Source organism: Ictalurus furcatus, chromosome 28 (assembly GCF_023375685.1).
Source record: "Ictalurus furcatus strain D&B chromosome 28, Billie_1.0, whole genome shotgun sequence".
NCBI classification, from domain to species: domain Eukaryota; kingdom Metazoa; phylum Chordata; class Actinopteri; order Siluriformes; family Ictaluridae; genus Ictalurus; species Ictalurus furcatus.
This window is the reverse complement of record NC_071282.1, coordinates 3,937,473-3,961,433: the sequence shown is the minus strand read 5'-3', so window position 1 is coordinate 3,961,433 and position 23,961 is coordinate 3,937,473. Positions and strand designations below refer to the sequence as shown.

At 43.6% G+C, this 23,961-nt stretch overlaps 1 protein-coding gene across 3 annotated transcripts in view; it reads left to right on the top strand.

Annotated features, from left to right (window-relative positions):
- The window catches only part of arhgef12b (Rho guanine nucleotide exchange factor (GEF) 12b), a 57,228-nt gene that overhangs the window by 8,878 nt on the left and 24,389 nt on the right, over window positions 1–23,961 (top strand). For 2 of the 3 annotated variants that reach the window (XM_053617665.1, XM_053617664.1), the window contains exon 2: window positions 23,584–23,604. In XM_053617665.1, coding sequence (XP_053473640.1) covers window positions 23,584–23,604 — 21 coding nt within the window. Of the gene's footprint in view, window positions 1–23,583; window positions 23,605–23,804; window positions 23,844–23,961 lie in introns of those variants that run through there. The other variant, XM_053617666.1, reaches the window with a different exon arrangement.

Genomic DNA, 23,961 nt, shown 5'->3' with positions numbered 1-23,961 from the left:
TATATATATATATATATGTGTATGACTGTATTTCACTGAAAAAATAGTTCTACGTACAGCCCAGCTTTTCTAGAGGGATCTGAGAAACCGGACAGCACTGGGACGCCCCACGGAGTTGTTCTGCATCTCAGTGTTTCGTTCATCTGTTTAACTGCCCCCACCCCCCTGGCCTCTCGGGAGCTGATAAACAATGTCCGTCAGCCAGGCCAAGCCAACAGCCCGTCCCGTCCGAGCAAAGCATGGTGGGAAGAGGGGGAGCGTTTTCCTGCCCCTGATTTGCATTATGGCTCTGACGTTAGTAATGAAAGAGTGAAGCATGCAGCGCACAGCAGTATTATAAAGCGCGTACACGTTATCATTATTAGCACCGCACAGTGTGATTTAAATATAGCCCAGACTCTCCAGAGGATAACCGAAGATTTGTCATTTCCAAGTACAGTCATTAAGTAACGCTAGGGCGTCTTTCCATGTCTCAGAGCTGTAGGGGAAGAGATGGGCATGGAGACTCGCACAGTAATAACAGGCCCTTTATTGTGACATTCAAGTCTGAAATAAGCTTGCCTGGCAGGTCCGACGTGGTCTCGCATCACTCCAGCACTCTGAGGACGCGGAAGCAGGGTTGCCGAGTCTGCATGACGGAACCCAGCCCATTTCCAAAGCGAGTAATGTGTTTAAGGTTAACAGTTGGTTAACACCCTGCCACAGACACTATTAAACACGAAATCATGACTAGTGTTGACGGATATTTTAAGAAAGTAGCAGTAAATGATTAACGAAGCCGTATTGCAACCCCAGACAAGTAATTCTCTTTGTTTATCATTTAAATGGGCTTAATTTTTTTAAACTGGATACATTGTTGTAAATCGTTGGCAATGAAATGGCATGAAAATTCAGTTAGTTCGACCAGACGTTTACGTCTAAAGAGACTCGGTGATTTTAAACCTTGATTGATTGGTTTCAAATTGTATAACTAACAATGAGTCAGTGTGATTTTTTGTTAAAAAAAAAAAAAAAGATAATGTTTACTGTTGAGTTTAAATAGCTTTTTTTTTTTGAGTTTGTTTTTTTTTTTTTTTACAAATTTTGTGAAATTTGATATTAACGCCCGTGAAAGAAAGCAGTCCGGAACAAATATATTAATTGAAGACAATAAGACTAGTAACTCAGTTCGGACAAAAGAAGCAAAGCGAGCCGAAGTTAGTGTGTGTCTACGGTAGCTGATGCGCTGCGGTGCCCGAGCTGCATTATTGGAAGCTTCCATGCACTCTGCACTGAAGAGGCGGTCTTTCACCGCGTAGTCATCATCTGGTCGTTTTCGGCTCACCGTGAGCGTTTTTGCTGCGTCGCGATCTGGTGCATATTTTTGAATTCGTTTTGGCTGCTGAAAACATTTACAACTTTTACTGAAACAGACTCCTTGTCATGAATATGACTTCTGATGAGAATAAAGCATAAAAAAAGCACATTCGGATTCAGTCCGTCGTTTAATTTCATACGCATCCGCAACGTGCTACGATGTTATTTGTACAGATACACCATTTCACCTCCATTTTAATCGTGTATAATCATGTATAATAGACCGTCAAGTCCAAAATACAGCATCATGGGAAAGGACTGGGCGGATAAATGTCCTAATCTGACCCACCGAAGACGCCTCGAATCGGCGTTGTCGATTATAAACGTCGGACTGTAACCGAGGGCTGGTTTCCGTTGTTCCTCTAGGGATAGAAAATTTGAAGCTGTAACCCGGTCTCTTTTCGAAAAGAACTACTTTAGGGGTTTCACACCAATCTGGGTGAACACTTTATCACAACTTTGTACATTTTGTATTTTGTAAATAAATTTCGCAAACTATTTTGACCCCCACTCTTACTAAACTGAAACTCCAGCTCACTTGTCATTGACAGTGCATCGCTGACGACCACCTTAGTCAGCGTTTACTCACTGTTTCAGTGGCTGAAACTGAAGGGAGGGTATGAGGAGGGTTGTGTGTATGAGTGTGTGTGAAAGAGAGAGAGAGAGATTGAGAAAAGATGAGCGCGTGCCAAGTAGATTAAGATCACAGAACAACATTGAGATCATCTGATGCGCTGACATCACCTTATTTGTAATGATCGTAAATGTGCTAAATATAATAATAAATTGCTTTTGGCAGATTTGGCCACCGACAAAATGCGACCCCGAAGACGAGTTGATTCACGGCTGAGTTAATACACCGATCGTAATACCAAACCAGAGCCGTCGCAGTCTCGACGGCACAAAAGGGTTTTTTTTTTTCCTGTTTGTCAGAACTCGGACTGCTTAATAAAACTGGAGCGCGCTGTGCTTTTGGACATGCCTCGGCCTGTCGGGCTGACAGAAGCCTGTCCTAGTAGTGGACCACACCTCGGTGCGCAGGGCGATGGAAGAAGTGAGCTCATAAATACCTGCAAAACCTGACTGTTTAGCCCGGAACAGTTAGACCCAGGAGGTTTTTTTTCAAGGGACCATTTGGTTCCTCCAGACCTTTTGATGATGTCATACGCACGCTAGCATTAGCAGATACCCAGAGTCACCGATAATGACTTTCTTCAGTTTACTTTGTCAGCGTTACCTTTGATTCCCAACATGACCTCAGTCACCATCAGACAGAGGAAAAATCGTCACGTGCACTTGCAGCCCTAATTAGCGCTAATAGTTGCAGCCCTAATTGACGCAAAGTAATCTGATTTTAATGATGTAGAATGTTTGCTCGGCTCATTAAACACGTAGCAGGCTCTGATTGGAACACAAACCTTTGAACAGTAATAAAATCCCAAGCTGGCTGTGTAGTGGTTAGGATTCGGCGTGCTCACTGCCGCATAAAGGTTCGTGTCTTCTGAAATCTGATCGCGACACTGCAACAACAACAAGCATGGAGGAGATTCAAACTGTGCCGCTGTTGATTGTGATGTATCGCTTTGCTAAAGAGGTCATCGAGAACACGCTGGAAAAGAGTCGAGCAGCGGTAGTAAAGCGAATTCAGAATGCTCGTAATGCTAGACTTGAAGTAAGCAAACGGATTCTATCAGCTGTCGCGGAGACGAACGAGCGCGTACACGAGCTTCTCTCTGCGCTGTCGTGCTGTGTGAACACTTCATATTTTTAAGTATACTTTTTCATCGCGGGTCGCTGTTTCCAGTTCCCGCTCGATCTATTTATTCTATTATAATAAACAACTGTCAGCGTACGCACCGCAACAGACTCGGTGAAATGGTGGTTGAAATAAATAAATCAATCCTTCGTGCACTCAACGAATCAGCATGGTCAACGCCCAAGTCCCACCCCGCAAAGTTCCTGAACTTTGGGGGAAAAAGTACCACCTCGCAAGTACAGATTTTCTGAGGGGGAAATATTTTACCCGGAACTTTATTTATACCCTGGTCCCTGCGGTGGAAACACGCCGAATATCTCCAAAAGTCCCTAGTTCCTGGGGAAAGTTCCTGCGGTGGAAATGTGGCTTTTGTCACAGAATGGGGTTTTCCACTGATTATTTTTATTAAAAAAAAAAAAAAAAGAAAGAAAAGCATGAAAATTTTTTTAGGTTGGGAGACGAGACGAGATGGAAAAGTTCTATCAAGAGAGATGCGCCAAAGACCGCTGCCTATAACAACTTCCTGTTTAGTGCCAGCTTCGCCAGACAACCCTTTGGCACTAAACAGGAAGTTGTTGCAGGCAGCAGTAATTAAGGCGAGGTTACTCGGTTATTATTTGAGGGATAGACGGTGTGTGTTTTTGTTCTGAATTCTGAAAGCTGTTCGTGTGTTTTTATTCTTGAGATTAAAAAAAAAAAAAAATGAAACAACCCCCAGCTGATTTTGAACTTGTAGTTTAATTGTACTTGTTGTGATTTTTAAAGTTCCAATGAAATGTGATCTGATTCCACGTGTTGATGTATTTCCTTCCGAGACAGGTAGTCCGAGTGAAGTACTTAACACGCTTGCGCAACATCCAAATAGCGTCACACCACCAGCAAATCTAAACAAGGTTGTTATTTCCTGATTAAAGAGAATCCTCAATGGTTTCTAACGTCAAAATCGCTTTGTTACGGTCACGTAACTGTGACCGTGTGCAAATTCCACCCTCTTCCATGGAAGCTACAGCTACCAGTATGACACTTATGAAAATATCTTGATTGTTGGTTGTGTTTTCAGTTTTGTGCCGTTTTAATAAATGAAGTGCATTCACACGTGGTTGCCATGTTGCCGCAAATTCTCCTTTTCGATCTATTGCTGTTTTTATTTATTTATTTATTTATAATTACAAAATGAGCGGTGGTGTTAATTCATCAGTCCTGGTTTGATTGGCGTAAAGAAGTAGATGCTTGTTGCGTAATTAACTCCGCAGGACACTTGGGATTAAATCAGCACAGCAGTTATGTTCCTGATTTAATTCTTTTAGTCGAGCTGGAACGAGCAGATGTGCAAGCGCGGTACATCCTCACGCACATAAATGACCGTGAATGTGATGAGGTATTATTACAGTAGCCTTTATAATAAAATTGAAATCCATCGCTGTCCCAAACTACATGCATTCAGTCCTACGAGTCACACATCACTCACTGTTGTCCCTCTCAGCTAGTTTAGAGCTCTGCATGCTAGCAGACAGACTCGTTTTGAGGTGAGACCGAGCTTAGAGTTGAATATGGCAGAAAAACCTCCTAGACTCTGCTTTAGACCGAGCATCCTCCATCCAAAAAAAAAAAAGGCTGGTCATTGAGCTTTAAGTGCGGACATGAGTAGAGTTCACGGGAAGAATATGCACGACTGTTCTCAATTACAGCCTGAAACCACAAGTCCAGACGTTTTAATTGCGAATCAGTAGTTATTCATGCAGAGTTGATCAAGCTCGCAGTTCAAAGGGATTAGTCATCCACAGACTTTTAGACACTGCATCAGCGTTAACGTCTGTCTGAGTGTTAACGTCCGCTTAATAAGTAACCCCACGCTGTAACCCAGGGTTAATATCCTGGCTGTTAGACATACAGCTGTGCTCCGCTGCTTACACTTCCAACAGCAAGTGGTTGAACAGGATGGCACGACAGTCCCCTTTCAGAAGAAGGAGGAAATGGCTTTTGGAGGGAGCGGGTTGGCTTTTTGGATTTGGAGTTGGCGCTCAGCCCACTGACTCGTCCAGCTGCGTCACTATGGAAACTGCCAGTAAATCTGCAGAAGTATTCCCATTCTTGTCTTGGCAGCAAACCTTAGCTTGGCATGGCTTCTTGGTCTGACTGCGTCATGCCCGGACTAGCGGAAGGAGCTGATGAGCGCGCCACGGACCAGATGAAGTGCTGACCTCAGTTCAGATTTGTGGTGTTCGCGGTTGTCATTGTGTTTAGAAGTTGAATTGGCAGTGCTGTTTCTGGATCAGCACGAAAAGTTGACGAATTAAAGGGGGGGGAACAATGCAGGTCGCCAAAACAGCTTGGCAGATTCGACAAGTCTGTGGAATTGTACTGGAGAGATGAACTCCATTCTTCCACAAGTTGGTGATGGGGGTGGTGGTGGAGACGCCTCCTAAAATCTCCCATAACTGTTCACCTGGACTGAGATCTGGTGATTGTAAAGACATATATTTGACATGATTGATTGTCATCCTCATCAAGCCATTCAGTGAGTCTTGTGCCCTGTAGAAGGGGGAGGGGTCATCTTGGAACAGACCACGCCCATCAGGATAGTCTATGGCTTGTAAAATGTGTCAGCCCTTGCTTGTTCAATCGTGTGTATTTGAATAAGCGATTTCGGCTGCACCACGGGACAACGTTCACATTTAAAGGAAAGCGCTATCTGCGGCGTACATGAGCTCACAGACGCCTACGATTGGCTAGTGCGGCTGTGATTGGCAGGGGAGAGAGTTCCCCTGTTGGTTCCGTATAAATCCTACAAATTTTCAAGCTATAGCGCGAACAAGAATCTTGGACGGATGGATGGCTGGATGGACAACCTGATGATATTATTTTATCATTATGTCATTATATTATGTTATATTAACATTTTAACCAGCAGATGAACTGGTTTTAAGATTTTAAAATTGATCCGAACAGAGTTTTCCTTCAATAGCTTCCTTCACATTTGAAGTAGACTTTAAGGGCCGTTTCGGCACACAAATTAGTAACAAGAAGCACTAGACTTGTTGTTGGCGGAGGCATCCCCGTCAACGGCGTTGGCTTCGTGTTCGACTCGTTCACACAAGTAATGACAGAGCTAGCGTGTTTTCCGGTATCCCTATAGCGGGATTATTTGCATGGGGACATCTATTTGCTTTACTTGGTATTTTCCTCAGCCTGGAAATTTGCTTAAATTTTGCAAAACGTTTGGCGGGAAACACTACCAGAGAGAAATCTCTATTCCTTTTCAAAAAATTATTATTATTATTTTTTTTTTTTACCACAGCGATTCTCAATCCCAACTAGCCGGAAGGTGTTGATTTAATTTTCTATAACAGATGCCCTCACGATAGTTCTGGCCTTTTGGATGCTCCACATGATCTAACCTAAAGGAAAACGTTATAATCGTCGGCATGGAGACGTTTTCAGGAAGTGTTTTATTTTGTTTGTTAGCGAATCTATACATCATGACGCGTATCGGTGTATCTTTTAGAATTGCAAAAATGAAGGATGGCTTTTGTCCCACTACACAGTGACGTGACCACGGTGATATGTTATGTTCTCAGAGAAATTGGAACTACAACTCTTTAAACGAAATGAAAAGCTGATGTATTGGTAAACGAATCGTGTTGTGCTTGGTGGAAATGAGGCTTTTTTTTTTTTAAAAGCGTCCTGTTGTATAACGATCTGAGGATCTTCCTTGTCTTTACTGTCTTCAGATGCATTTCATAGAAACTATATTTGTACAAGGCTACAGTGACTCACAGTCTCCAGCATGCAAATGTCTATTAATCTGTGGGAATATGGCGAAAGTGGAAAATGTATTCCGGAAAATCGGTTTCAACTCGCTGCCGTTTGCATTGACCAGATGGCTTTTAGACCAGAGGTATTCTAAACATGGCAAGAAGAGGCGATCAGCGTATAGCCAACACATATTTAACTGATTTAATGACTAAGTTCATGCAGTGTGAGTACTCGATGTGAAAACCTCAGGTTTATTGGAAAGTGTTGGTAAAGCAGTTAGCCAAGCCTTTTTGAGCTCAGACGGTCTTTCTGTGGAAAACTTTGGGCGAACCCGATTGGTTCAGGTCGTCTTCGATAGCACGAGAGTAAGATGAGATCTGATTGATTGGGGATGATTAATCCGGTTTCCATGGATACAAAGCACTTTTTTTTTTTTTTGGTTTTTATTGTATTGTAGTATTAGATCAGTGAACTCATAGCTGCTGATCTGTTTCATAGCTGTCTCATGTATTTTTATTTATTTATGTATTTATTTATTTTTGCGTAGAAGCGCCCCAATTTAACATCAGCGTACGAGTTCTCACCTTGTTGAAAGTAGCAGTCTTTTTCGCTGCAATAAAATGGGAGATGAGTCAGTGGATATATTAATATGGAATGATTTGTGCGGGTGTATTTTTTGATCTCTCCGATATGAACCGACACCTTCCGGAAGCCCCATCCGTTTCCCCCTCGGTCAAGCTAAATTGAGACTATTCAATTGAGAGTTAAATTGGTAGTCTATCTAATAAAGATGGGATTCGTCCAACCCTGTCTATTTTGCCAGTTTTTTTCACATCCAAAAAACAAAAATAATTACGGTAGGTGGTGTTGGCTAACAAAAGCACATGAGCAAAAGTGGGAGGAGTCTAGTTTCCCAACCATCCCCCTGCCCCCCTGATAGGATTCGTCCACCCCTGTCTGTTTTGCCAGTTTTCTCACATCCAAAAACCAAAAATAATCACGGTAGGTGTTGTTGGCTAAAAAAAGCACATGAGCAAAAGTGGGAGGAGCCTAGTCATAACCCCCACCCCCCCCCCCCCCCAGATTTTCTTCATCCATCATCCCTGTCCAACTTGTTTGCTGGCTTGTATTTAGCGTATAGCTGTATATTTAGCCATCAACAATACATGCCATGCGTGTTAAACGTTTATGGTGTCTAGACTCGCATCTCGAGAGATGTTGAATATGCACCACAGTTCGCGTTTAGGCATAGGTGTGCCCCGAAACATGTCCTAGTATTGAGTATTTCCCTATAAACAGCATTGATTGGGGTGGTGGTGGAGCTTCTGGAATCAGATAGATCAGATAATACACATGGCTCTTGGGTGAAGTCACGATTTTCAGGTCCATTCCGCCAAAATGAGTAGATTCTGGGAACGGTGGCCAAAACCGTGTTGTAATTAGCTAAGAAATAGGACGCCTGATCAGACTTGTCCGTTCTCAGGTGGCGTGGTAAACCTGGTGTGTCTCGGCACTGCTGCTGTTGAGATTTGGTCCAAATATCTTTGGCTCTTCTCAACACAAATGTGTTAAACCCTGTATTAACTCGGTACCAAGTAAACTCTACATGTAATATTTTACTATTTTAAATATTGCACTTGAATAATTTAAACGTGTAAATATATAGCAAATGGTTCCATTGAGTTTAGTCTTTAAAAGGGAAATTACAGACTTTTTTGTTTTTTTTGTGCCGCCACAAACACACTTTTGCGTTCTGTATTGAATTTTTGGAAATTGCTAAATGTTAGAAGGTTTTCTGGATTCGGAGCGGTGCATCCAAAAACATTCATTCTATCATCGTGAGATTGCTAGTTAGAATCCTGAAAATGATACACCCATCTGTGGCCAGGAGACTAGGGAGCAAAATTAGTCATGCTCTCATTGTTAATCCCAGGGACACTAGCCAATCGTGCGTGTCTGTGAGGTGATGTATGCGGAAGAGGGCGGATAGCGCTGTCGTTAAGGTTTTGAAAAAGATTCGGCTGGCTGGCTTCACGAGTCTCAGACGAAGCACGTATTAGCCTCTTCGGTTCGATAGCTCTCATATGATGGAGGAGAGCTGGCTGGCTGGTGGGTAGCTTTTAGAAGCTTTAAATACTTCAGACATCTTGTAAAGAATTAAGAATGAATTTTTTTTATCGGAACAATCTAAATGACTTCTCCGTAAGCTAACTATGGGGAGAATACTATTCAGAAAAACAAAACATAACACAAATAGTAAAGTAAGTAAGCTTGCTTGTCGTAGGCAGTGGATAATTAATCAGTTTAAGTGACTTATTAGGTCAGTTTATGCAGCGGAGTACTTTTCTACACGTGTGTGTCGCCGGAGGAAATGCACCCGGACCCGAACCGCATGATTCCGGCATCCCATATCCTCTATTTTCTCCTTCGCTTTTTCCTTCCCTCCTCTTTCTATCCCTCTGAGTGTTTCTTCCCTCAGTTTCCATCTCTGTCCAGACCAGTGGAGCGAGTCTCAACATGAGGCGTGCCCCTGATGGCTATCGCCGCTGGGCACAGCTGGCTGCGTGTGCCCTGGCGAGGAAGATAAGACGCTCGCAGTCAGCCCCACCCTGCTCCACCTTCCGCACGACATCCTGCTGCGTTAGATCATTCGACCCGGCGCTTAGGCATGGTAGAGCGCCAGCGTCTAGCGTTTTTATAGACATAAGCATCACTGTATGCCAAATGCTGCAGTTACTGGGTGACCAATCACATTGCTGGATGCTCGAGATGATGATTAGAGATGTGTGGATAGTCAGTTCTATTTCATTCAGGAAGTTCCCTAGACAGGAACCAGTGTTACTTAGTCACTTGCTTGCTAGCTACTTCTATAACACCCGGGCCACACTCCAGCATGGGCTGCTCCCATCGTATGAAATAAAAATGGTTTGTAAACTGTTAATTTGCACACAGCGCTTGCTTGTTTTGATGCACCAGATACGTTTAACATTTCCATACAAGGAGACCTTGTAAACTAGCACACAATTCCTAAAGATCCACATTTCGTACCTGTCTTCTTGTAAAGACTAATGTATACGATGAAATCTGTTCCGCGTCTCCTATTTCTGATCGTATTAACATCGAGCATGCATAAAATGTGCATACTTCTTCCACCCGTTGTGGTTGACCGTGATCATCCGGTGCATAGCCGTACTCTGTAATGCCCTGTAATTAGTTCTGTAATTATGTGAATAATCTCGAGCATGCTGCTTGCTTCAGCTCAGAGAAAACGCCTGGGGCAGGAAAAAAAAAAAAGTATACCGTATAGTACATCAAGGTTGTGATCTTTTGGCGGGGGAAAAAAAAAAGTTGGTGAATGCGTACTGTCCTCGCTTTGCACTTAATATTTTTGGTTAGTGAGCCTGGGCAACTATGAATAAAAAAAAATCTGCAATGCGTAGTCTGCAGGCTCTGGGTGCTGGGGCAGCTGACATCAAAGATTACTTTGCTAGGGCTCCCGAGCGGTGCAACACAAACATGTTTGTCCCAAATCCCGACAATGGCACAGCCATCTTTGGGCAATCACAGTGACACTAGCCGTCGCTCGTCGGCGTCCGGCGAGCTCATGTATGCGGAACGGTTCGGATAGGTGCGAGTGCGCCTCCGAGGTTCCCACACGGTGACGCGCCATTGAGCAGCAGTCTGAAAAGATGCGGCAGGCTGGCTGGCTTCGCCCTTATAGCCTTCACCCTCCTGCGCCGGTGTGTAGGAATCGGCTAAGACTAAATTAGGGAGTAAATTGGGGATAAAACATTACTTGACAGTTAAAGATAGTGTACTGTACGTGTACACGATTCCAGTGCAGTGAAAGGAGCAAGAGACAGTTACAGCGTTTGTAGATCAAAGCTGTTAATTATTCAGGAGCCGTTATTATAATATGTTGGTGCAGCGATTATATATCAAGAGATGAAAAATATCCAGGTGTTACATGACCATTGAAGTTTGATGTATAAATATTAAACATGGCTGCCCAGGTTAGTTATAAAAACAAACAAAACCTGTTGTTCTTGCTGTCCAAAATGTAAATTTGTATGCTGACACTGATTTTCTAAACTACTTCTGTTATCATCCTGTGGATTTTCCCACACGGTGGATTCCCCCCCCCCCCCCCCCCCCACCCTTTTGCTTTATAGTTTTACCACAAACCCTGGCACTAAGAGCACAAGCAGTCCGTTCCCACACCTGAAAAAGCTTCGGCTGCACGAGGCCATTGAAACCGCACTGCGCTCTCTAAGTAACGGGCAACAAAAGCAACTGCTGAGCCCGGGCTTTTGTTTTTGTTTCCCCGAACAAAGTGCACAAGCCGACCTCCAGCGGAGAGGGAGGGCAACGTGGCCACTAATGGGATTGATGAACTCGAGCAGACAGGCAGGAGAGGAACCTGCGGCTCACTCCGAGACGGCCCGATAGCCGAGTCGTGCGCTAAGAGATCTAAAGCTCGTCTTCAGTTTCTGTGGCTAGTTTCTAGAGGAGTCTTCAAATGATTTCACTGTCCGTTTAGAAGCCGTTGAGGTAAACAAGCGAAATTTTACAGTGGAAGCACGTTATTTTGTCGACCGTAGGGTTTCCATTCAAAATATTTTTTATAAAATGGATTAAAGTAGAGGAAACAAAACATGCTTAGTCAGATTTCAGTATTTGACTCATTATTTCACTCCTACTCTGCTTCCGACTCTGACCTGACCCCGCTTCCGACTCTGACCTGATTCCGACTCTGACCTGACCCCGCTTCCGACTCTGACCTGATTCCGACTCTGACCTGACCCAGCCTCCGACTCTGACCTGATTCCGACTCTGACCTGACCCAGCCTCCGACTATGACCTGATTCCGACTCTGACCCGATTCCGACTCTGACCTGATTCCGACTCTGACCTGACCCCGCTTCCGACTCTGACCAGATTCCGACTCTGACCTGATTCCGACTCTGACCTGACCCCGCTTCCGACTCTGACCAGATTCCGACTCTGACCAGATTCCGACTCTGACCTGACCCCGCTTCCGACTCTGACCTGACCCCGCTTCCGACTCTGACCAGATTCCGACTCTGACCTGACCCCGTTTCCGACTCTGACCAGATTCCGACTCTGACCTGACCCCGTTTCCGACTCTGACCAGATTCCGACTCTGACCTGACCCCACTTCCGACTCTGACCAGATTCCGACTCTGACCTGACCCCGCTTCCGACTCTGACCTGATTCAGACTCTGACCTGACCCCGCTTCCGACTCTGACCTGATTCCGACGCTGACCTGACCCCGCTTCCGACTCTGACCTGATTCAGACTCTGACCTGACCCCGCTTCCGACTCTGACCTGATTCCGACGCTGACCTGACCCCGCTTCCGACTCTGACCCCGCTTCCGACTCTGACCTGATTCCGACTCTGACCTGATTCCGACTCTGACCTGACCCCGCTTCCGACCCTGACCTGATTCCGACTCTGACCTGACCCCGCTTCCGACACTGACCTGATTCCGACTCTGACCTGACCCCGCTTCCGACTCTGACCTGATTCCGACTCTGACCTGACCCCGCTTCCGACTCTGACCTGACTCTGATTCCGACTCTGACCTGACCCCGCTTCCGACTCTGACCTGATTCCGACTCTGACCTGACCCCGCTTCCGACTCTGACCTGACTCTGATTCCGACTCTGACCTGACCCCGATTCCGACTCTGACCTGACTCTGCTTCCGACACTGCTTCTGATTTACTCTGTTCTTGACTCTGCTTCTGACTTCAATTCTGACTCTACTTTCGACTTCACTTCTAACGTTGCCTCCGACTCCGTTCCTGCCTCCACTTCTGACTTCACCTCTGGATCTGCTTCCAACTCTGCTTCTGACTCTGTTCCTGCCTTCACTTCTGACTCTGCTTCCTGCTCTGCTTCTGACTTTGATTATGACTCTCCTTCTGACTCTCCTTCTGACTCTGCTTCCGACTCTGCTTCCGACTCAGCTCTTGACTTTGCTTCTGATTTTGCTTCCAACTCTGCTTCTGACTTCACTTCTGACTCTGCTTCCCGACTTCGTTCCTGCCTCCACTTCCGACTCTGCTTCCCGACTCCGTTCCTTCCTCCACTTCTGACTCTGCTTTCAATTTCGTTCCTTTCTTTGATTTCGGCTCTGCCCTCGCCTGCACTCCCGACTCTGCTCCATCCTCTACTTCTGACTCCGTTTCCCGCTCCGCTTCTGACTCCCTCCTTCAAATTAATGCACCACACATCTAGCCGTCCTACCTGATTGTATACACCATGGTTCACACAGACAATTTAGCCAAATTATATAGCGTATGATTTATTCATTAATTTATTTTCAGGAATTCATGTCTGGGGAAAACACAACCATCACACTACTTCTTATTTATTTTATTTAATAAAATATTCTGTAATTTGCTTTAAAAAAAGAAGTCCTATGTGGCATGTAAAATGATATTAAATCAATACATTTTAACTAAGGTCCTGTGATATTGGGAATCAGAATAAACATCTAGGCAGCTTGTCACGATCTGAAAATTTTATATTGCCACATGCCCTACTAAGCATAACTAAAGCGCTTCGTCAGTTAATAATTTATTTAACCCCTTAAACGTCCAAGACTCGCATTCCTCACTCTCACAAATGCCTTTCCTAGTAGTCATACGGAAGTTGCTGAATAGTAACCCTCAAGTTTAGGGGTTAACTAGAATCAGTGTAATCAGAAAACCCCCGTGAGGTGTTTTATATTTCACCCAGAATATTGTCTGATCGCTTTCATCAGCCTAGTAATGAGTTGTCTACCTTTTTTTAGTTTGTATCTTCCAGGTCATATCAATGCCTTATTTCTCCTCCTGGATCGGTGTGCACGCTCAGATAAATCTATCTCTTCAGTCCTCTGGAGCCTGGCTGTGAAAAAGCCTGCGCTCTGAACATCCCTCAGGAATTGGTCTGGTATTTTCGGCATCTGAGACATGAGAGCTTTGTTGTTGCGCCCATTTCTTTTTTTCCCCCTCTTTTTGTAATCAAACCGCTAAAAATAGTGCCGAGCTCTGGTCACTCCCTGAGATATCATTGTTTTTCTGGGGCTTTCTTGAGACCCTCAACCCCGCCATGCAGAACACATCACCGCAGCGCCGTTGAGTACTTGATTCTGATTGGTCAGAAGGCATTAATTAAATTTTCTCAAACGACACCTCTGACCGCTTGCATCTTATCAGCGCTGATGATTTAAGGCAGCCGTGGCATTCTAAAATGGAGAAAATTGCACTAGTGTTAAAACCGATTTATTATTGGCACGTCGGTCCATATACAACCTCTGGTGTGAAACACACTTCCTAGGAAACCGCGGACCGAAACATTATACTATAATGTAGGCTTTATTGTTCATAGCGTGTTTGTTTCCTTTCCACAAGTGCGTGCCGCTCAGGTTTCGGACAAGTCGCTTCCCGAGAAAACACGCCATGTTCATTTTCACTCCTCCAGACCACAGCCATCTGATGTTTTCATCTCCGGCTGCTGCCCTGAGCAGAGCGGATTATGTCCTTGCTGTGTTTACCATAAATCTGTAATGAGCTGACTTTAAGTGCTCTCCTCTGCAGGCCCTTGCTGAAAGAGTTTGCCAAAGCGCGGGGCTCAGATCCTCAAATCCTGTCAACGTCCTCCACGTCGCACCAGCTGCTTCCTAAAGCCACTGCGGCTCGAGGCTGCTCTATTCTTAATGAGAAGGGATTCAGTCAAAAAAATTAAGTCTATAAACATGTAAATCGAGTTATGTTTGAAAATATAGATTAAGAAAAAAAACTGCCTTTCCATACGTTTTCATGTTTATATATCAACATATTAGATATAAAAAAAAAAAGAAAAGATACTTTGTAATACTTTATAATACTTTGCAGTGGATCTCACAGTTGGAAGAACTTTGGTGATCAGTGCGTATTTAATACGTTAGTAGTTTTGCGAGATTTTTATGTTTTATACCGACATCTCGTTCTGGACGCATTTGGAAGTACTATATATTGCTACCGAGAAAGTTTGTGTGTGTGTGTGTATATAAATTTTTTGCTTTTCTTCTTTCTTTGGAACAAGTTTGTCTAATTTTTAATGCTTGATTGGATTTCTGATTGGATCATCATTTGATACTCGTTTGACCTTTTGGTCCTTCGCTGTTTAGTAATAAACTCTCTTTGTGGTCAGATGATAATTGGAGCAAAGCTATTGATCTACTCATTCAACTGCCAAAAACGAGTGACACTGACACCACCGACAAAAGGTCAATGTACACGAACACACACACACACACACACACTCTTGTGTATGGTGTGGTCATTAAGTTTCTCATCACATCCAAGCTGAGAGCAATGAACAGTTTAAACACCAGCAAATTGAACGAATGTATCTACAGGTCACGTTTACCTAGCTAGATAGACTGGCCGATAGATGGAAGGATAGATAGACGGACGGGTACGTGGATTCTAGGAGTGTTACGCAATGCCAGTATCTGTATTTGCTTAGCGCTTCAAATATTCGTATTTAAATCGTAACAACAGTTAGCAATTCGCAGAGGATAACTTTATTCAACTCCAGAACCAGACAACCTGTGGAACGTTCCGGCAAGTCTTCTGTCTCATGACTGAGCAAGCAAGCTAACTATGTTTCCAAACAACAAAGTTCTTTCCCAAATCAGCAAACTGTTGTTTATAGTAGACAACAGTAGCAGCCCGATAATATTTGATCAGATTTGCTTTAGTTTTTGGGTTTGTTACAATGCAGAAAAAAGAGATAAGAATAATGAAAAAACAATGAACAAGTTGATATTTAAAAATTGTTTTGATTGATTGATTGATTTTTTTTTTTGGAGACCCCAGCTAAGATCTGTTTCCCTTTACAAGCCATGTGCTCTGCATGGGATATAAAAGTCCAGTCGGCAAACCTTCTGTGCAACTTTCGAGTCTTTTTGTGTGGGTTTTTTGTTGTAGTCGGGGTCGGGGAATTTGGTCGCAACCTGGCAACCGACTGAGCTTTAGAGCATCGTTGATGCTCCTCAATAAAGTAAAAACCACGTGCCTGCTCAACTTAATGGTTTAGATCTGGCTACGTATGTATTAGTTGCCTAATTTAACCCACTACGACCCTGACCATGCAGTTAGTAAGGACCACCGCAGGGTTACGCTACAAATGTGATTTTTGTGTGTCCCGGGAAAGTTCATGCTCGATCATGCTTAAACCTGCACCAGATGAAAATAAAACCCTCCCACTCCACTTGTGAAATTTTGTTTTGTTGGATCTACTCTCAAATAGTCGCACCTCCTATTTATATTTGTATTCGTTTAGGACCGTGGTTCTCAAAGTGGGATCTGGGGACACCCAGGGTTCTGTGAAGCATAGCCAAGCGATCCATTATTATTATTATTATTATTATTATTATTTTGTTACAGTGATGGGAATCACAACTCATGTAATCAAAGTTATCACATTTAGGGGTCCAAGCACCAAAGTGAACCGAAATGGTGGAAAGTTCAGAAATACTAAGTCCCCCCCCCCCCCCCCCTCCAAAAAAAAATAATATTTGAAAAATTGTAATATGTAATAATGTTCATGAATAAATAAAACTGAAGGAGTCTGTCGAATTGCTTCTACAGTTAAAGCGGTCCTTTAACATTTTTTATTTATTTATTTTTTAAGGAGTTCAAGCACAAAACCCCCTAAACTATGAGGGATGGTAGTACTCCACCGGCCTACAACGGCGCAAAGTTGAATAAAACTGTAATAATGTTCATGAATAAATCAATTCCGAAGGAATTTATCCTACAGTTAAAGCGGTCCATTGGTTTAGGACATGTTATCAGTTCAATCTGAATAGTGAATTTCTACTCGGTTGCATCCTAAATCAATAATTTGATTGGATGTTTAGTCGCTTGGTTGAATTTTCTTCCCCGTCAACAGTTAAGTTTCTTATCAGGCTTTTAACACAAAGTATCACACAGTTATTACAGCGAGGACCATTTCAGGGATTAGATTGAATTTTTCAAGCTATTTTTTTTTCAAAGAATTGCCACGAATAACTGATAATTGAATTCATTTATTTACATGTTTGAAGGGTTCCTAAAATTTGAGGGATGGAAGTACTCCACCGGTCTACAATGGCGTTTATTCTACAGTTGAAGCGCTCCTTGGCTACAATAAATTTTGATAGCCACTAATTTAGGACATGTTGTCTGAATAATGGATTTGTATACGGTTACATCTCAAATAAATCATTTGATTGGTTGATTTTTTTTTTTCTCTGCTGATCGACTACTTATTCTCTCTACCTAGGATATACCTTGTACACCTAATAAGTGCGCTACACCTGGTGCTCACCATTTGAGATTCAGCCATTGGGGGGAAAAAAAACGGAGCCGACCGTCACAGTAAAACTACATGGGTCTCTTTACAGATACGAGTTCAATTTACAAGCGAACACTACGCTTACTATTTCATCACGTTTAAAATGTTTTAGACAGAACAGGACTGAGTGCTGGTAGAGATGTGGCTTGCTTTTCAGTATTAATTCTCCTCGTTGTCTTTTTGCTCCTCGCCATCCCGGATCCACAGTATAATGGCTACCTATAGCAATGTTTTTGCCTGTTGAAATGCTTTGATATTTAATATATTAAAGCATTGTAGCATGTTCTAGCCTCAGGTTAGTGTGTGTACCAGATTATTATTAGACTGAGGAATAATGTACCTCTGTATAGAGCCTGTGTTCGATTTAGACCAAGGAAAAAATGGCCGCATTTCTCAGTTTAGTGTTAAGTAGAGAAAGAGTGTGTGTGTGTGTGTGTGTGTGTGTGTGTGTGTGTGTGTGTGTGTGTGTGTGTGTTGCTTTGTCCTTGTCCGTTTAGTTTCTCTAGTTTTCTTTCAAGGTGTTTGTGGTTCTAGATCAGGGTTCAACTTTAAGGGAAATGTCTTTCAGGTACATCTGCTCAAAATACTTGCAAGATAAGATCTGAAATCCAAATTAAACCCAAAGAATAGTTCAAACTGAAATGTTTCTTTGAGCGTGTCGACGCTCTCGTTAGCCCACAGTGCTAGCTGCTAGACCGAGTTCAACCAACCATTTCAGCCATTTGCTCTGACTGCAGGCTTGGGCTCGCTTTCTTCGAAGCCCTTTCGAAGACCTTTGCTTGTCAGAGAAACTGAAAAATCGTATTTTGCAGTAAATTCCGACGTTCAGCCTTTAAGCAAGTTATCTCGTCGAAAAACTTTGAAATCCTCTTTTTGGACAAGCTTGAACGCAAGTTTCAGGTTCACTCACTTTTCTTTTTGTAAGGAAGTTGCCATGTCGTTTCCTCTCGCGGATTTTTTTTTGGAGCACAGAGGATGTGGAAAAGCCGAGGTGGTGTCGTCTGGGTTCATGGCCATGCATTCAGGCCTTTGTAACAACCGAATGAGAGCGAGGGAGTAAGAGTGAGCGAGAGAGAGGAGAGAGAGAGAGAAAGAGAGAGATTTTCTAGCCATCCATACACTTCTACAAATGTATAACCTAAAATTTCCCACAGCATGCAAGATTCTCACGGAGAGATGGAAAGATTGCACGGTGTTGCATCTCCTGGGCGGATTAACCACGGCAGCTGAAACGGATGTTCATTTTCCGTCTCTCTCTTTGTCTGTCTCTCTCTCTCTCTCTCTCTCTCTCTCTCTCTCTCTCTCTCTCTCTCTCTCTCTCTCTCTCTCTCTGACTAATGCTGAAACATAAGATGAGGCTGTTGTGGTGAAATTGAATCAGTACTGTTCTGTGGTTTAGGGTTATAGAGCTTGCTGTGTTAATGCAGCAGGCCGTATTTGTCCCACTAAAACGTAATAATGTATAGACAGCTATTTTAAACAAGAAAAAATATTGCCATCGTTAGTTTAAAATTTCTATTTATTTATTTTTAATCTGCTTTGTTGTTGTTTAGATCGTGTAGGGGAATAACCGTGAGTAACTTTGCACTATTTGGCAACCGCTAATATTGTTGATTTTTTTTTTTTTTATTACCGTGGAATCTTCCCATAATCCGACTAAAAAAGCGGCAGCCATTTTCGATCTGCAACCCCTCCCCCGCTCGCTATAATAATAATAAAACGTGAGCAGACAGCGTAGCGTGAAGAAATGTACGTCCTCTAGCCCCCGCGCTGCCTCGCCGGGTTTATTGGAGCAGAAGGAGCCACGGCTCTCCTCCCTTCAGGGCCTGGAGATGAAAGCTTAGCCTAAAGAGAGAGGGATAGAGCGAGCAAGCGACTGAAAGATGATGTGCTTGCCGTATAATGTATAAGACATGACCCTTTGAGGTCGGTCTTCCACAGTGCTGGGGTTTTATGGCCGTTTAGGAGCTGCTCGGTCGTTAGCGTATCGATATTGAACAAGGCCGCCAATATGCAAATGAGCCACCTTGCTAAATCAAAGCTTTAGCACTGATTTGTGTTTAGGTAGATTATAAATGGCAGCTTTACCCAGCACTGGGTTTGCACTGTACTACAGTTTCATGAAATGTTTTCAAAGAACAGCCACAAAGTAACTGATAATTATATTTATTTATTAAAATTTTTAGGCGTTCAAGCGTAAAGCCTCTAAACTCTGAGGGTTGGTACTACTCCACCGGTCTACAGCAGCTCAAGGTCTCGCCCCGACCGGCCACACGGTGGCGCAAGAGTGATGAAAACGGCCATAATCTTATTTCCGTCACGAAAATTTTTTCCGGCATTGTGAATTTCTTTTAAAAACCTACTTTTGCGAACTCCTGCTAGACCGTTTCTCGGAACGACACCCAATTTTTCTCAGATCGTCTTCGGATAACGAAGACCAAAACGTATTCAAAGATTTTTGACGGACCGAACCATTCGTGTCTAAACCCGGCAAGGAATATAGCGATGAGCACAGCCAGAATGAACGCGAGATTATATCTCCGCAGCACTTCGGCCATGACCTGATGGTAGCTGAGCAGTCTCGGAACAGCGCCACGATTGGTCACAAGATATAAAAAATTGTAATTTTTGATTATAGCTTCTGTATAAATCGTCCTAAAATCACGGAAGGTGGATGGTTTTTTTTTCTTTTTCTTTTTTAGATTCAGCGAGACATACCGAGATGAACAATACCCAGTTTTATTATGTAGGCCATTTTGGGCGTCGGCCATTTTTTAATTGCGTATCTTAATTAAAGGAGGCGCCATCACGTTCTGCATGTGTATAAATGATTGTATATCGTGTATTTTAAATAGTGATTTTTTTTACTGTATTGAAATTATTGCTTAAAAATCTTTTTTCAGTTGCGTTTTATTTGCCCAATCACTGACGAGTCCTTCAGTACTGACTTCAGGAACGCTGTTTATATAGACGTGGCCGCCCCAGCTCGTGCGTTTTCACTATTCTAATCAGCGCTAGTGCTCGTGTTTCAGTCGCTCTGCTCCAACACGCAGGCCATTTGCATTTGGTTGCCGTCCAGCGTAACGCTAACGAGCTTAAGTGATTAGAAAGGCAAAGGATTACGAATCAATCCAAATAACACCAAAAGCCGAAGCGCAGAGTCTGTAAACCATCGGCCGTGATTTACACACCACGATCGCGAAGTGTGCGCGTGTACGGCAGCTCGACGGTCCTTCGTTTTCGCCGGTCTGCTGATAGGAGATCGGTCCAGGGCCCGCCGAGACGAAATTCCCCATTTGTCGCTTTGGATAAAAGCGTCTGCTAAAATGAATAAATGAAAACGAAAGACCGTACCAGTATTCCGAAATCCTTCCCGTAACAGTCTCGTAGGTTGTGGTGAGAATTTATAAACCCCGTCGATCAGTAATAATCAGATTTGATTGGCAACCAAACACCTGGGTGGTGGCTAGCGTTGGCCGACATGGCGAAAACGCGTCACGTCGTACACATTTTAAAAGACGCTTCGCAGGTTTGCTGAGGAACTGTGTCCGTAGCGACGGAGGCGAGGTAACTGTGTGAACGAGGACGCGTCACGGTAGCGGAACGCACTCGGAGGAAAGCGCTGTCCGCACTCTTCTGCGTACACGAGCTCTCAGACTGGCTAGTGACCGACAGACGAGAAGGTGAAAGATATGCTATCGCTCGCACCCAGAGAGCACCGCCGATTTTTGCTCTCTCGACACTAATCCGAGCTCACCGTCGTGGAACGATAGGCTGAACGCTTTTCTTTAAAGTCCCCGTTAAATCCGAATCAGAGTTTTCTGGCTGTTTGCGTGAATATTTTAGCCTTAAGGTGAATGTATATTTTCAATGCAGACATCTTCTAAATGCGAAGATGTCTGCATTCAAAATATACAGTCTCTCTCTCTCTCTCTCTTTTTACCACCGATACGGATCAGCAATTTCGACAGCATCGCTCTGCACTTCGGCGTCTCATCAGATTTTCCGTCCAATCAAACGCTCTCTAGAATCTGAAGTGTCCCGCCCTCAACATTATTGAAAAAGATCGCCTTGCCGAAGTTGGCGTTGTTGAGCGGTTGGCTGTTTAAAAAGGGGGAGGAGCGACTCGATGTGTCCCGCCCTGACTTCCTGTTTGAGTGGAAATGACATCAGGATGTCGAATAACACCCGAGGCACTACACGGGGACTTTAATTATACTGTGATACTTGGGTAACGGATCGAACGATTTATTAACGAGCGTGATGCTCGTGTTTGCAGCGTCCCGCGGGAGTGACTGGGTTCGTTTAAGTAACGAGCGCGATTAACGACGGCGTCGCCTTGTTTCCACAGAGCAGGATTCTCCTCTCCTCTCCTCTCCTCTAGCAGGCTCCTTTGCGCTATAATCCTCTCTGCATCGCAGTATTAAGCTCTTCCTGTTTCCATAGCGCCCTCGGGGTGATTACCCAGTTTTCCCCTCGTATGTTGACTACAAAAGCATTGGAGTGGATCTACGCTTAGCCACTTCCCTCCTGTCTTTTTTTTTTTTTTTCCCCCTCCTCCTTCACCGAGTTTAAAATGCACCAAAACAAAACACTAGGACTATTTTAAGGTTTGCACTTAGGATATGTTTTATTGATGAGCGGTTATTTGTCAGGATTCTGGGGTGTTATTATTTTTTTTTCTGTGAAATCTGAAAGTGTGGGATTCACTAAAGAGAAAAAGGCCTGAGTTTTATTTTGGCCAAATCCTGCCCCCTGCCTTCACCCTTCACTGCAGCCCGTCCAACACACACACACACACACACACACACACACACACACACACCCCCCTCCTCATTCACACACATTCAGGAAGCCGGCGTCGCTGCCAGAAGCGCTCTCTGTTTCCGGGAATCGGACCCGCGGGCCCGCTGTGGAGTGGGCCGGCACTGACGCGAGAACCATTGTTCCCCATGTCGCGGAGGGGAAGGAAAAGCAACAAAAACAAAAACCACCCATGGAAGGAGCGGAGAGAGAGGGAGAGAGACGGAGAGAGAGAGAGAGAGGACAAGATGTCCGAGCTATTTCTGTTAGAAAGGCTCCTCCAGTCGTGTACACACACACACACACACACACACACACACACACACACACACACACACACACACACACACAGCATTCCTGCACTCTTGTGATTAGATAGCTGACCACTTTGACCTGCCTGATATATTGTCGCTAATTGCTGCATTAGCATCGGTGATGTGATATATCAGCAAAAAAAATGCAGTATAATGAATTCCGCTTAACGACTCGGTTGTAAAAGCGTCGACTTTTTCACGCCAAAAACGCTGAAATTATACGACAGCCCTGTTGAATTCAACGTTCTACATAGTCAGGAGGTGTTGATTCATTTATTTATTTATTTAATTATTATTATTATTTTTTAAAAATTATAATCGCAGCTCTGGATGTAGCAGGTTTATATTAATGCCCTTCTTCTAATACCTAATCTATAATTCTACAGCAGCGATCGACACCAACGCTTGACACGTCGACACGCGAGTTTGTAGCGAGTCACTTTGTGCTCCAGCTTTAAGTTGTGTTCTTTATCGTGTCTTCCCGCCTGAAATGCTCGTCCAGGGTATTTACTCATTAATGGTTGCAATACCGGTGTTCAATCACACAGGCCTACTGGATTAACTGCGCTGTCGTTCAGTACAGATGTGCTTCCCAGGTGTTTTGTCGATTTTTATGCAAATTTCTGCCAAGGAATGTATTAATAATTGCGCTTCCGCTGAGTTTTGAAGAAGCAGCCAAAAGATTACATAAACACTGCTAGCAAAACACACACACACACACACACACACACGTATCTAATGCGGACTCTAATACCGAATCACGGTTGTAATTCCCCGTCATATTTTATTCATAAGCTTGAGATCCTCATGTTGTAGTCATGGCAACGACGTGACGCCAACCTACACAACCTACGGTCAATTTGATTGACGTTTTCTGAGCTTTGCACAATTGATTACTATTTTGTCTTTTGTATTTTGTTAAGGTTTTTTTGTTTTTTTAAAGGTTACTATGTTTGTAGAATTATCTATCTGTAGATTTTCCAATCACTTTTTATTTAGTCTCCTCATGCCGTCTCGTTTTCCCCGCACATGCCCTGCGTAGGCTTTTTTTCTCTTTTCTTTTCTTTCAGGAATAGCGATGAAGCATGATGTTCTGTGTTGTGCATGAAGGTTCTGTACATTTAAAAAAAAAAAAAAAAAAAAAAAAAAAAAAAAAAACACACTACTACTTTTTTTTTTTTTTTTTTTGTCTTGCAGGTTTCCCAAAAAACCAACCAGGTGAGTCAAGAGCAGCTTCCTTCTGCAGTTCCTCCGGTGAACACTAGACACTATTTGAGGAGAAGAATATAGCGCATGCGCGCTGAACGGCTAATGCCTGTCGTGTCTGATGATGATGATGATGATAAGAACTGTCTGAGTCACAGGGTTGTGGGGCTTTAAGCACGTAGACACAACACCGATGTTGGAGATACCGCAGGCACAGGAACACTGCACAACAAAGCCTCGCTCGTGTGCAGGTGCATTGCCGGGGGCATTTATTGTTTACCGTAACGTGCTGGGAGTAACATTTAAGGAAAACGTGTTGGAAATCACGAGCCGCCAGAACAGCTTGGCAGAGATTCTGCTCTTCTCTGG